Source organism: Protopterus annectens, chromosome 2.part0 (assembly GCF_019279795.1).
Source record: "Protopterus annectens isolate FY-2018-M chromosome 2.part0, PAN1.0, whole genome shotgun sequence".
Taxonomy (NCBI): domain Eukaryota; kingdom Metazoa; phylum Chordata; order Ceratodontiformes; family Protopteridae; genus Protopterus; species Protopterus annectens.
Genome location: NC_056728.1, coordinates 312,019,390 through 312,033,453, shown reverse-complemented (window position 1 = coordinate 312,033,453; position 14,064 = coordinate 312,019,390). Strand labels below are relative to the sequence as shown.

The 14,064-nt window shown below is 39.4% G+C and overlaps 1 protein-coding gene across 1 annotated transcript in view; it reads left to right on the top strand.

Annotated features, from left to right (window-relative positions):
* The window catches only part of CCHR2.PART0H5orf63 (chromosome chr2.part0 C5orf63 homolog), a 188,989-nt gene extending 176,766 nt beyond the window's left edge, over positions 1 to 12,223 (top strand). Inside the window, exon 4 of the mRNA XM_044060793.1 lies at positions 10,815 to 12,223. Coding sequence (XP_043916728.1) covers positions 10,815 to 10,979 — 165 coding nt within the window. The 3' untranslated portion in view covers positions 10,980 to 12,223. The remainder of the gene's footprint in view (positions 1 to 10,814) is intronic.
* The last annotated feature ends 1,841 nt before the right edge of the window (positions 12,224 to 14,064 follow it).

The window sequence follows — 14,064 nt, the reverse complement described above, 5'->3', positions numbered from 1 at the left end:
TGGTGTGGTGCAAATGTTTACCTTCTCCTCTTGACTGTCAAGTTCAGTCTTTGTTGGAGAGAATTTTACCTCCAGTTTGGCTAGATAAGTGCATCTCTCACAGATTGTAGTGTTGGGTGGTAGGAGGAAAGGATTGTCTGTGTACATGAGGCAATTGCTACATTGCCCCAAGATGCCCAGATTCATCAGATAGACAGGAGAGAACAGTGGAAGCTGACCCTTGGACATGCCTGAATAAAATTTTTTCCTCTAGACAAGTGAGGAAAGTGAGTACAAGAGCTGTTTTTCTCTAAGCAAGTGAGGAAAGTAAGTACAAAAACTGTTTTCCTCTAGGTAATGAGGAAGGTTGAGTGCTGTAGTAATTTGTAGCTTATTTAGTGCTTACAACAAGTTCTGAACAAGTGCTGAGCACAAATAAGCAAATTCAAGTGGTAAAACTAGGAATCTGTATCTGGACTAGACTAGTTACAGGAAAGAAACAAGTGCAAATGCGGGCCTTTAAATCAGAAAGTAAAGAGAAATGGAAAAACTGCCCAAATGGCCAATAACTACAGTTTCTGGACCAGAAACCACTCCTTATGTGCTAGATAGGTTACCTAGTGCTTACCACTCCCACTGATAAGCTAGCAGGCTTCGCTCCAACACAGAAAGGCTTGGGGAGCTCAGAAGCTTGCAAACAGTCCTGGATACAGCAGATCTGTTTCTGGACTAGACTAGTTACAGAAAAGAGGAAAACAAGTGTAAATGCGGGCTTTTAAATCAGAAAGTTGAGAGAGATGGAAAAACTGCCCAAATGGTTAATAACTACAATTTCTGGGCCAGAAACCACTCTTGTGGTAGACAGACTACCTAGTGCTTACCACTCCCACTGATAAGCTAGAAGGCTTCCCTCCAACACAGAAAGGCTTGGGGGCTCAGGAGCTTACAGACAGTCCTGGATACAGCAAATCTGTATCTGGACTAGACTAGTTACAGGAAGGGGGGAAACAAGTCCAAATGCGGGCTTTTAAATCAGGAAGTTGAGAGAGATGGAAAAACTGCCCAAATGGCCAATAACTACAATTCCAATAGAACAAGGCAGATTGTCATTATCCAGTTTGAAGGGGTATTTCAGAGCTGCACAGTTAAGGCTCCTATACATAGCACAAGCAGAAATCTATAGTTCAAAGTGGAAAGGGATGATGATAAAACAGGGGGAAGCTCAAGAAACAAGGAGAGAATGGGATTTTTGTTGCAGATCTTTAAGGAGAATAACAATAATCATACGGAATATTATATTCCTAAAGTAACCAAAAGTATTTTAAGAACTAAGCCAACACAGGAATGGAGAAAGGAGGTTCTACCAATAAGGATGACTGCAATTAGGGATGCAGGCAATAAGCAAGAGAGGGCTGGAATTTATTGGAGAAAATTGGCAAAGGAACCAAGGCATTAGCAGCAAATAACTAGAGAGGGAAAGGTAATAGACTGGGAAGACACTAAGAGATTATTTGGACTGCAGGTTAGAGATTGCCTTACCTATCAAGGATTGATGTCAAAGTACAGGCAAATAAAAAGAAATGTGTATGTGGAGGGGGGGCATAAAGACCAGCACTGATTGAGTTTTAAGTAGAACCTAGAACAGAAGATGCTGTTAAAAAAGGAATAATTAGTAGAGTGTATAAAATATTGCATAATAGCTATAACAATCAGTTAGAGGAGGTTAGAAAGGATTGGGAAGAGAGATTAGATAAGCAATTCACAAACAAACAATGGAGGATATATGTATATCTCTCAAATCTGCAACAAAATCTAGAAGATTTAGGATATTTGATTGAAATGTTTACATAGGTATTTTTATATCCCAAGTAGACTCAACAGAATTTTTCCTCAGGTAGACAGCAAATGTTGGAGGTGTGATGGGGAAGAAAGAGGTAATTGGGAACATTTTTTCTGGGAGTGTAATGAGTTGGCAGACTTTAAAGATTCCCTGCAGACTACTATATCAGAGATATCGGGGTATCTATGGAAATTATTTTTCTGATCTGTGATACAGAATTGGAATTGCCTAGACTTTGTAAGGCCTTCCTGAGTCTAATTATGGTGGCTGCCAAAAAAAAAAACATTACTATAAAATGGAAATCAAAGTGTACGCCAACTGTGCTATAGTAGTGACTATAGTAACATGGATAAAATAACTGGAATTGGGATCTTTAGAAAAGGGTAGCAGCAAGAGTCTGCATGTCCTCCCTACTATCGTGTGGGTTTCCTCCAGGTGCTCCAGTTTCCTCCCACAACCCAAAGACATGCTGTAGGTGGATTGGTCACTCTAAATTGGCCCTAGGTGTGTGTGTGTGTGTGCCTTCTGTGGAAGGTTGGGCACTGGGCTGGCAACTCAATACTGTAAAACTCCACTGCCAGTCATTCTGCAGACCGTTGTTCCACTGTGGCAACCCCTAACTGGGAAAAAGCCAAAAGGAGAAGAAAAGGGTAGGCACATATCCCATAGACAAAAAAATGGGAATTGTGGGAACAATACATACAGGGAAAGAATGAGGTTTAAAAGAAGGCAGGATTTAATTGAGCTATGTAATTTTGACTGACAATGATTGGGTAGATTATGAGTGATATATAATGTTTCGAACTAAAGTTTTGTCAGTATGGTTTATGATGTATGTTTGCAACTAAGATTTTTGTCAATATAGTTTGTTTTCACTTATATAAATGTATGATTGCCTATGTCATAAGTGATAATTTAATAAAGATGTTTCTTATTACAAAAAAAAAAACATGAAGTAGAAAATAAAGGCAATCTAAAAAGTTTAAGTCAGGTCTGTTATCCCACCTGTGACTCAGAGGGTGACAGGACTATTGAGAAGCAGAGTACAAAGAATTAGTCCAGATAAAATCACTTTAGCTAGCAGATCTAGGAGACTGTATTCTGTCTCTCTTGCTCTCCTTCTCTCTCTCTGATGCCCACCCTACAGAAGGAATAAAGATGCCTTATTGAAGTTTCAAATAGTAGTACAGGGAGCAGTCCTGGGGTAACTTGTTCAGTTAAGTAGGTAAATGGGTAAGTGTTCTTGTTACATTCAACAGTCAGTTATTTAAAGGCAGTTACAGATAATGATGAGAGGGTCCATGGGAGCTTACTGGTGGAAAATTTAGGAGATGGAAAGACCATTCTCAAAGCTTAGAGATTAGTCCATAATCTGAATATTGCTGAAGGACCACCGAGGGTTGACTATTTCATCAGCCTGTGGAACCTTGTTCTTAGTTGAAAGGTTTTTATTTTTTTATTTTTAACAAACCTAAAAAATGAGAATTCAAGCATGATAACACACAATGAGCAACCACTATAAAACCACATTTAAGAAAACACTTTCACTTGAACTTCATCAAGTCCATTTAATAGTGTGGTTTACAGTCTCATCATTCAAAATGCCTGTTTTATGAGGCTATCGACAGACTTTTATTAACCTGTTTGTATCCCATGTAGTATGAGAGGCTATGCCTGCCTTTGTATGGCTCATATTCATTTCAGCAAATCAAGAAAACTTTATTAGAGAACCTTTAAAAATCTGACTTGTCCTTATCAATGCTTGCATTACATGTAATATGAGAAGCTGTGCTCACTTTTATGGGGCTCATATGTTTTTAAACATATTATGAAAGACTAATCTTCTCTTTGTTGTAATAAAAGGGCTAGAGTGCCTGCTTACTTCTTAGTATTGCTTAACTTGTCAGTGTACTTAATTTCTGTATTTTATTTCAGAGGACCTGCAATTTGAACAATCTTTTATATGTACAATAATTATTAACTTGACATCATTGCTATATTTATATTTGCTTCATTCTTTTGTGCAAGAGCTTAGGGCATAAGTTTTATAATAAAGTCAAAGTCGAAGTTAAATTTCTCTGCTTTACCATTTTCAGTAAGCTGGAGTTTGTTTTAAAACTGTTTCTTACTGAAATTGGTACACCTTGTTTGCTGTAGTATAGACTAGATCCAGGCCTGCTGAATCTAGCTTTGTTTGTATGCTTATTGTTTGTTTGCTTGTTATTTCCCTGAAACGCTAATTCCACCTAAAACGCAGCTTTTCAGCGCTTCTGTGGATCCCTAGTGATATCTGCATTACTTACTGTAATTATTTCCTTGTTTCACTTGAAAGAAAGTTACTGTTTGTCGTTTTTGCATTTAAGTTACCTGTAACACATTGCATTTAAGTTACCTGGCACTTGCTCACTAAGTCAGCACTAAAAAATTAGAAGCACTACACCTCACAAACTCCCCTTGAGTACCTTGTTCCCCATTGGCCCTTTTTTTTCAATTATAAAGGAATTCCCAATACTATTCCAGCATGTCCAAAGGTCAGTTGTCAATCTCTTCTCCGGTCCAGCTGGTGAATCTGGGAATCTTGAGGCAATGTTACAACTGCCTCATGTACACAGACAACCCTCTCCTCCTCCCAGCAAATTCCAACACATGTGAGAGATGCAACCATATAGCCAAACTGGAAGCTAAGCTCTCTCAACTCAGTACTGGCGTAACCAGTCAGGAGGAGAAGGAAACCACACTCACTACAATTCCAGTCTCACATAGACCTACCACGACAGCAAACCAAACACATAAACACACAAAAACATACTCGGAGGCTCTAAATAAAAATCCGCCTAAGCAGCAGAGACGTCCAAAGCAGACACCCAAGCAACCGCTACCCCAAAACAAAACATGTACAACACATAGCTCACAAAGCCAGTGTGCCAAACAGTCACAGCCCTTAAGGCTAAACAACACACCTGATACACTTGTAATAGGTGACTCTATCGTCAGCTCACCAGGCTGAACAAGGAGAAGGTCACGGTGAGCTGCCTGTCGGGTGCTAGGATCCACCACATAACACAAGCACTCAGGTCACTCCAAGGCAAGTACAAATATGACTCAGTCATTGTCTATGCTGGTGTGAATGACCTGAGATGTACCTCCCTGGACTACATGAAAAGAGATATAGAGGAGCTCTCTGAGCATGTAGCCCAGGCTGGTATGACCCTGCCTTCCAGTTTATAGCCTGCTACAGACCACCCTCCCAAACCCAGGAACCCCACTCGGCCTTCCTGAGAACACTGGAAAATATGAAGGTCTCTCCAAACACCATTATATTGGGCGACTTCAACTACCCAAACATAGACTGGGAGCATTACTCTAGCTCCAACACCCTAGCCCAAAGGTTCCTAGAATTTATAAACTCAAATGCTATGGAACAACTTGTTACCACTCCCACAAGAGGGGAAAACATACTAGACCTGATCATCACCAACATGGGGACTCTATGCTCCAGACCAGAAGTGTATCCCTCACTGGTAAGATCAGACCATAAACTAATCTCTCTGGATATTCATATCCCAACCCCACCTCCTGCCCAGAAAACCACAGTGAAAAACTTCTCTAAAGCAAATTTCACACTCCTCAAAACCGAGGTGGAATCCTTCAAAGCCCCCGGGCCTGTGGAAAATACGGCCCAGACCACAGAATCCTTTATAAATGCATTCTATGAACACCTTCAGGAATGCATGGATCATGCAATCCCAAATAAAACCAAGACCCAATCCTCCAAAGGCAGATGTCCTGTCTGGTGGACCCAGCCATAAACAAACTATACAATAGAAGGAGGAAGCTACTACATGATAGAGCAAAATCCCAAAAAGGGAAGGCATCTCTGATCAGTATTAGCAAAAAACTGCAGGCAGTCATAAAATCGTCTAAGGCCAGCTTTGAGAGAAAAATTGCACAGGACACTAAGGATAATCACAAGGCTTTCTTTAGTTATGTTAGGAACCTGGGTGGGAATTCCCAGATATGCTCAGAATTAGTCCAAAATGACAAAAAATACACTGAAACCACAGACCTTGCCAACATCCTAGCTGACAGGTTCAGCGCAAACTCCCCCCCCCTCCCCACCAAAAGGGCAAATATCTATCCCAGCAGAGTGCTGCCCCCTGACATCTCAGATGCTCAGGTAAGAGCCACCCTCTCCAAAGCAAAAAACACAGCATCAGTGGGACCAGACGGTGTCCCGAGCTGCGTCCTACATGAACTCCAAGAAGAGCTAAACCCAAACATAAAACTACTGTTCAATCTCAGCCTTACTACAGGATATGTACCCAAAGAGTGGCGCACAGCAACAGTGGTCCCTCTCCACAAAGGTGGTGCCTCAACAGATCCTGGAAACTATCGCCCCATAAGCCTGACTAGCTTGGTCTGCAAAGCTATGGAAAGGATCAACATGCACCTCATAAATAAAGATATTGGGGACCTACAGACACTGGATCCTACCCAGTTCGGCTTTGTTAAGGGCAGATCCTGCCTCTTAAACCTGGTCGATTTCTTTGAAACAGTCACCAAGGCCATTGACGAGGGGAAGGTGGTCCACACAGCCTACCTGGACCTCGCAAAAGCCTTCAATACAGTACCCCACTCGGGCATTATAGATAAGCTCACCAGCTTAAATATAAACCCCTATGTCACTAGATGGGTTGCAAACTGGCTCAAGGACAGAACCCACATGGTTAGAATTGCTGGAGCCATGTCAGACTCCAAACCAGTTACAAGTGGTGTCCCACAAGGCTCAGTCCTGGGACCTCTCTTGTTCGGTATATATTTCTCGGAGGTACAGGCCAACACGGAAAGACTGTGGCTGACCAAGTTCGCAGATGACTGCAAACTGGGCACCATAATCGACTCTCCAGCCGACACAAGCATCCTCCAAAAGAGCCTTATAGAAACAGACAACTGGTGCCAGAGCCATGGTCTCAAGCTAAACGCCAAAAAGTGTATAGTCATCCCCTTTGGCATAAACAAAGTGCCCACAAATTACCACATAGGTGGTAATCCATTAAGTACGGAAGAAGTAATTAGGGACCTGGGGACCCAAGTTGATAGCAATCTCTCATTTGAAAACCACGTGGCCAGAGTGGTTAGAAAAACATTTTATATAGCCCACCTAATCATGAAGGGATTCACATCTAGATCAGGGGAGGTCATCGTGCCTCTTTACTCATCCCTCATCAGGCCCATAATTGAGTACAGTTCTCCTTTTGGGATGTACCTTACCAGACACCTGCAGCAACTGGAAAGACCCCAAAAGTACCTCACCAAGAGGATCAAAGGGCTCAAACAGATGCCGTATGATGCCCAGTTAAAGAAACTCCAGCTCTACTTAGTGGCATACCGCCTGCTCAGAGGTGATCTGTGCCTGACGTATAAAGCCATGTCCAACCCAGAATTAATGGACATGCTGCACCTCAGAAAATCCAAATCCCATCGAGCTACGCGCTCGAGAGACTTGAACCTCAGCACTGAAATAAATAGGACATGCTGGAGGGACAGATTCATAACCCAGAGGCTCCCTTCACTCTGGAATAAAATCCCAGTCCAGGTTAGGCAGAGTCCCTCATTGACTCTCTTCAAGAGGAATCTTGATGAGTGGATGGGAGATCATAGGTTTACCCCGGGTATCACTTCTTTGTCACTGTTAGACAGAGGCACAGTATACTAACCTCAGAAAAGGGCATAGCAAAATTAATTTAAAATGGGTGGCGAAAGCCAAACACACTCTGGCTAGGCTTATAAATGCCCTAGGGCAGATAGCCTAGTATGAACCTATGAACCTATAATATAGGTGTTATCATCAATAATCGATTGACAGTCATGGATCAAGTATTTGCCACTGTCAAGTTCCCTTGCTTTCATGTGAGGAATGTTACCAGAATAAAACATCTCCTATCTTCCTGAGAGTTGCAGTGACCTCTTATAGCTTGTGCAAAACTCTGCATCATGGTTACTTACTGGTGCATGCCATTATCAGCCTGTTACTGACATTTCTTAGAGGACGCAGTGACTTCCTCACCAGTTTCATAGTATCTGTATTCCTTGTCTGACTTCGATCCTTCTTACCTGGAGGAGTTAATTGTTCCATGCTATCTGTTTAACGTTTTGTGCTCTGCCTCTATGGAGCTGGGAATTCATAGGGCACAGCTGTCTCTGCTGCTCTGGAAGTTGCTTCTGTAATGCATATGGGGAATGGTCCTATATGACTTTCTTCAACAGGTTTCTGAAGACCTACCTCTTTGTCCTCACTTTAATGATAACCCAGTAAATATTTTTTTTATTATTTCTGGCATAAGCTGCTTATAATTGTTTTATGTATTTTTGTAAGAATATTGCTCTGCTTTCTTTGGTTTGTATCTGTCAACCGAGAAGTACGAGAGGCATGTGTAGAGATTATAGATATTTTTGTTGACACTGCTACAAACAATGCATTTACGCCATTTGTTTTCAACAAATTCACCTATATCCATAATAGTTTCACTAGAATATTTCTTTTATCCTGCAAGGTATCTTAGTCTTAGTACTAATGTTGGATAGTTTGTACTTACCATACCTCTCAAATGTCCCTGATTTTGTTTCAGATTTTATCTCTGTCTGTCTTCATCCCTCTTAACACTGGTGCCTTTTGGACAAACGGTGGTGAATTATACTTAATAAATAATGACAATACTTAAGAGCTGAACCCTTATTTTACTTCAGGAAATGTATATTCATTCATATTCTCTAATTCTGTTAATGCTTCAAGTTAATAAAGCCAATATTTTAAAAGCGGTCCTGATTTATTCTGGATTTGTCACTGATTCTGTTTAGATTTGTCCCTCATTGGTTGAGAGCTATGATACTTACATGTATTTCAGTTAACACCTCTAGCAGCAATATAAATGGTCGAAAAGCACTGCAACTTAAAGTTGAAGAGATGTGATGCTATTATTTAAAAATGTAAGCAATCAAGCAATCTTTTTTAGTAATAACCATGCATAATAACAGTGATCAATGACTGTGTGTGGGTAATGATGGTTTACCCACAGCTGGCTTACTAGTTTGATTACTCAGACTTCACCCAAGTGATCAGATCACACCAGCTATAGCTAAATCCAGAATTAACTACACTCATAGTTTTGTAGGTTCATAGGTAAGTACTAGGCTAGCTGCACTTGTGGGCCATTTTAAGCCTAGCCAATTTCTCTTTTTGTACTCAAATTAACCTGTCCCTAAGGAGAATAACTGGGATCATACCACAGATAATTTCATGGGATTTATGCAGGGTATAAAGCATTTAAGAGATGCCTCTGTCCATTAGTAGTACAGGGAGCAGTCCTGGCGTAACTCTTCTGTTTCTAATTCATAGTTCCAAGTTGTGCTTGAATATGGACAGGGATGAACTTTGTTTTATGTGGATAGGGAGTCTGTTCCAGAGCAGCGATATTCTCTGCAAGATATAACTGTCCCTCCAAACCATTTTGTTGATGTTATAGAAGAGGTTTGTATCCCTAGAGCAAGTATTTCTGATGAAATTTGACTAGATGATTTGCAATAAATCCATCAGTATTGGGACAGGGAATGCCTTGTATGCCAAAGACAGAGCACCTCTTAGCAGTCTGTAGGATACTGACTATAGTGACAGGTCTTTGAGTTGGTCCATGTATGATATGTTGTTTGGGCCTTATATCCTTTTAGTAAGGTATTTCAGTGGGCATTCCAGGAGTTGCATGTGTCTGGACAGATACATGCCAAAGGGGGCACTATATTCAATGACTAGCCAATGAGGGCAGAGTAAAGGGAGACAATGACATCCCTAGATTTAGAAATCATTACTTTGTCTATAAGCTGTGCAATATAGGACTTTCTTACAACAGTGGGCACATGTTGGTCACAAGTTAGATCACTGTCCACATAAATTCCCAAATCCTGAACTGGGTATATCTTGACAATGTGATAGTTCCCTGGGGTAGATGACTTCCTAAAGGATACAATAATGTATTATTATTATTTTTTTTGTATTTACTTTTAGTCCATGATTTTGGCACCAGTTATTTATTTGGGGCAAACCTTCCTATAGGATGGCCAAGTCACTTGGGGATTCAATAACTGCTCCTACCTAGCAGTCGTCTGCAAATTTAGTCAGCCAAACCCCTTTAGAATTGACTTTTATTTCATTAAAGTAGATGCCAAACAGGAGAGGTACCAGCACAAAACCGTGGGAGACTCCACTGGCAACTGGTCTCTTTGTGGAGGTAATTTCCCCTATTTCGATTTCCTCCATCTTATCTGTGAACAAGTTGCCAATCCAGTGGGTGACATAGGGGTTTATTCCCAGTTTATTTAGCTTTTCTACTATGCCTGAGTCAAAAGCTTTGACCAGGTTGAAGTATGTGGTATGTACCATTTTACCTTCATCCATTGCTTTGGTGACCTTTTCAAAAAATCCAGCAGGTTGAGCATGACCTGTCCTAAACAAATCCAGACTGAGACGGGTCCAGTGTTTGGAGGTTACCTATGTCCTGGTTGTTTAGGTCCATGATACGTCTTTCCATGACTTTGCATATGAGGCTGGTCAGACTTATGGGTCTGTAAATGCCTGGGTCTGTGGAAGGTTCCCAGTTATGCAGGGGAATGACTGTAGTTGTCCTCCATTCATTTGGTACAAAACCAAAACTGCTTGATTATTGCAAAGTGAAGCACAGTGCAGTATTGAAAACATGAATTGCATGAGCATTCATATAATTAAACTGGTAATAAATCACTGGTTTGCTATTTTTTGCCCATTTATGTAACATCCATTTTTTTTAAATCTTGTACAGTTACATTTAATGTGTTGTATATAATAACATGTAAATCAGGTATAATTGATTTGCATATGCATTTTTTTCAGGTGGATGTTTATTTATAGTCTTGGCATTTATTTGTTTTTATTTCTATTTTAATTTTTCTTCTTTGTGGTTCTCAGTTTGTGTTGCAGGAGGTGGATATCACTCTGACAGAGAACTCTGTCTGGTATAACAAGTACAAGTATGACATACCAGTCTTCCATTTTAATGGACACTTTCTGATGAAGCACAGAGTTAACTTTCAGCTCCTTGAGGAACACCTGAAAAAATGGGAACAGCAATGACCTGTATTCTAGTGATTGGAGACCTGATTTTTTGTAAATCTGCCATTATATGTATTCAGTGCACAACAGCTGTGAGGTTTATAGTATTTTGGTATCTTTAAACAGTAATGTTTTGTGTACAGTTTCATATAATTTCTAAAATAATTGTATTGTTACCTGATTTCATTACAATTTCAGTAAAATGTTGAATTGTTTTACATGCCATCCATGATGTGTAGTGAATTACGGTGAAAGTTCTGAATGAAAAAGGACCCTGTATTTACTTTCATTTATTTACTTCCTGGAAGCATACCTGTCAACCTCTCAGTGCAAGAAATCTAGTCAAAGGCTAAAATAACGGAGGAGCAAAGGTCCAAAATTAGGGACAGATTTTAAGTATTGCTCTTATAAAGTTAGAAAATTGCTACAATAACAGGATTTGTGTTAGTGTACATTTTCTGAAGGAAACAAACTCCATTTTGATTTCAAACCTCACTGATTTGCCAGAAAAAACATACATTTTATGAGAAACAGACCAAAAATATGAGGCGAAAATCTGGACATTCTGTAAAAATCTGGACAGTTGAGAGCTGTGCCTGGAAGTCTGTTTTGTTCATTTGGGGAAACTGCACTGTGTATGCTACTGTAATGAGAAACATGCAGACATCAGGCACAAACAATGACACTGTCTACAGCAAAGAGACCACATGATACCACTTTGAGACATTTAAAAATAGTAAAGAATCAATATGGAAAATGAAAGCATGCATATACAAAAAATAGTGGCTCACTCTTGAAATATGTAGCATGACTCACTGAGTAAGGCATTTTCTTTCCATAGTTTGTATCACTGAGGGAGGTGGTGCCAACTACAGAATAAGTTTTACTTGTGTGTCCTAATCAGACTATAAATTAGGGCTGTGAACATTGCGGTCCTACAAGGTATAATGGATACAAGCATAACAGAATGACCAATGGCCATGACAAAGAACAACCTAATTTTCCAATAATCACTGTTTTTTTTTACACCTGCTGGTTTTGCATGGCATTTTTTCAAAATTAAGGAATCTGGTTTAATCTTTAATAAATACTTAGCTAATACAGATTGTTATACTTAATGAAAGTAAAACATCCCTTGTTTTAGAAATGGAACATGGCAACAGCATATGTAAGAAGTGTAATGACAATTGAGCTATAAAATATGATTTGTTTTCCTCTGTACCTGAGCTCTTTCATAAATAAAGTAGTCTTTGTTTTTAAATTTACTTCACAAAATAAGTTTAAGATCTGCAAACTAATGTGACTGATGGTAAATGCATAGTCTAATAAGCATAAGATCCCACATTTTTCACGCTAAGTTTGGAGTTACAGATTACTTAGCACCATGTGTTTTTGACAATGCCCATCATAATATCTACACTGGTCAGAGCGCCTGTGAGCACTGAGTTATGTATGGCAGACAAACTGTATCTTACGTGCTCTTTCTTTCAAAATTATGACTAACACAGCCGGGGCACCTTCATTTGGGGGGAAAACAAAGCTACTTGTTTATCCAGCCCTCTTCTGGAATTCCTAGAGGACCTTTCTGATAATATATTTTACTCACCCAGGTGAACTGATTCCCATAACACCTCTGTATTAAATTAATTTAAGCAATACATCTTGCCAGTTCCCCACAACCAATATTTACCAACCATCCCCCACAAACTTCAAACATATCTGTTAATATCCTGTATTCCTGACATCCCTTCCACTTCAGTAAGTATACCCAGAAAAGGTTCAGCAATTTTTGGACAACAGTCATGTCACACAAACTGGGAAACCAAACGGTGAAATAAACTAAAAAATAAGACACCTGTGGTGGTAAGGTATTGACACACCAGCCAGAAATAAAATCAAAAAACTTTATTGAAAAACTGAGCGCCTTCATTCCTAAAATATCTGGAACTTCATCAAAACTTAAGTCATTCCAGTAACAATCACAATAAATACTTTTAAAATAAATCACATGTAGAAAACCTACCAATAGAAACAACACTTCAATTAAGGACAATTCGAAACAGTGTAATGTTTCAATTTTAAAACTGAATTAATGGAGCAAGCATCATTTAGACCAGGATGGTTCATCACATTCAATCTAACTTGCCATTTAAAATCACAGGTTTCTAAACATTCCTTTACTACCCATACCCAAGGATCCTGCTTGACTTGCTCAGTTACTAATAACCTAAAATAATGTTAGTTAAAATGATCTATATGTCTAAGTAGGACATTTGTATTTTTCTTTTTTTAATGTCCAATAAATGTTCATAAACCCATTCATTAAACTTCCTGGAAGTCTTTCCCACATAAAAAGCAGCACACTGCTGGCATTGGGTTAAATATACCACCCCTCTAAAGTAACATGATAAATGCCCATATATTGTAAACTTTACTCCATTTATGCAAAATTTATCTCCTACTAATATGTTTGGAATACTCCATTTATGTAAAAGTTATCTCCTACTAATATGTTTGAACACTGTGAAGAACATCCACATTTAAATGTCCCATACTTTTGAGTCACTGAGCTACTATTTATTGGTCTGTGGGATTCCAAATAATTTTTAAAAGTCTTATCTCTCTTAACCACTACCTGTGGCTATTCTCCCAGTTTATCCATTATGTCACTGCCACTCAAAAATACCTTCCAGTTTTTATTAATACACTGGACTATAGCACATCTGTCCAATATAAAGGCAGTGATACATTTCTGCCTATTGTTATTGACTGTGTTAACATGATCACTTCCATTATTACCATTGATGTTTACTGAAGTACCACCCAATATTGGTACACAGACCCCTCTATCTGTCGTAGTTAAACCCCCATTTTTGATTTCATTAAGAAAATCATGGGGGGTAACTTCTCTTGAGAAGCATGTCTATTAAAGCCTTGCATTCATGGATAAACACTTATTATATGGTTATCATATGGACCAACTAGTTGCCCCTTGACTACTGTTTTCTTCTGGGGTTTGGGATGCCAACTTGTACAGTGAAGATATGAATTTGAAAAGGTTGCCTTCCTAAATACATTTCAAAATCATCTGCGCTGGGTTGAATCC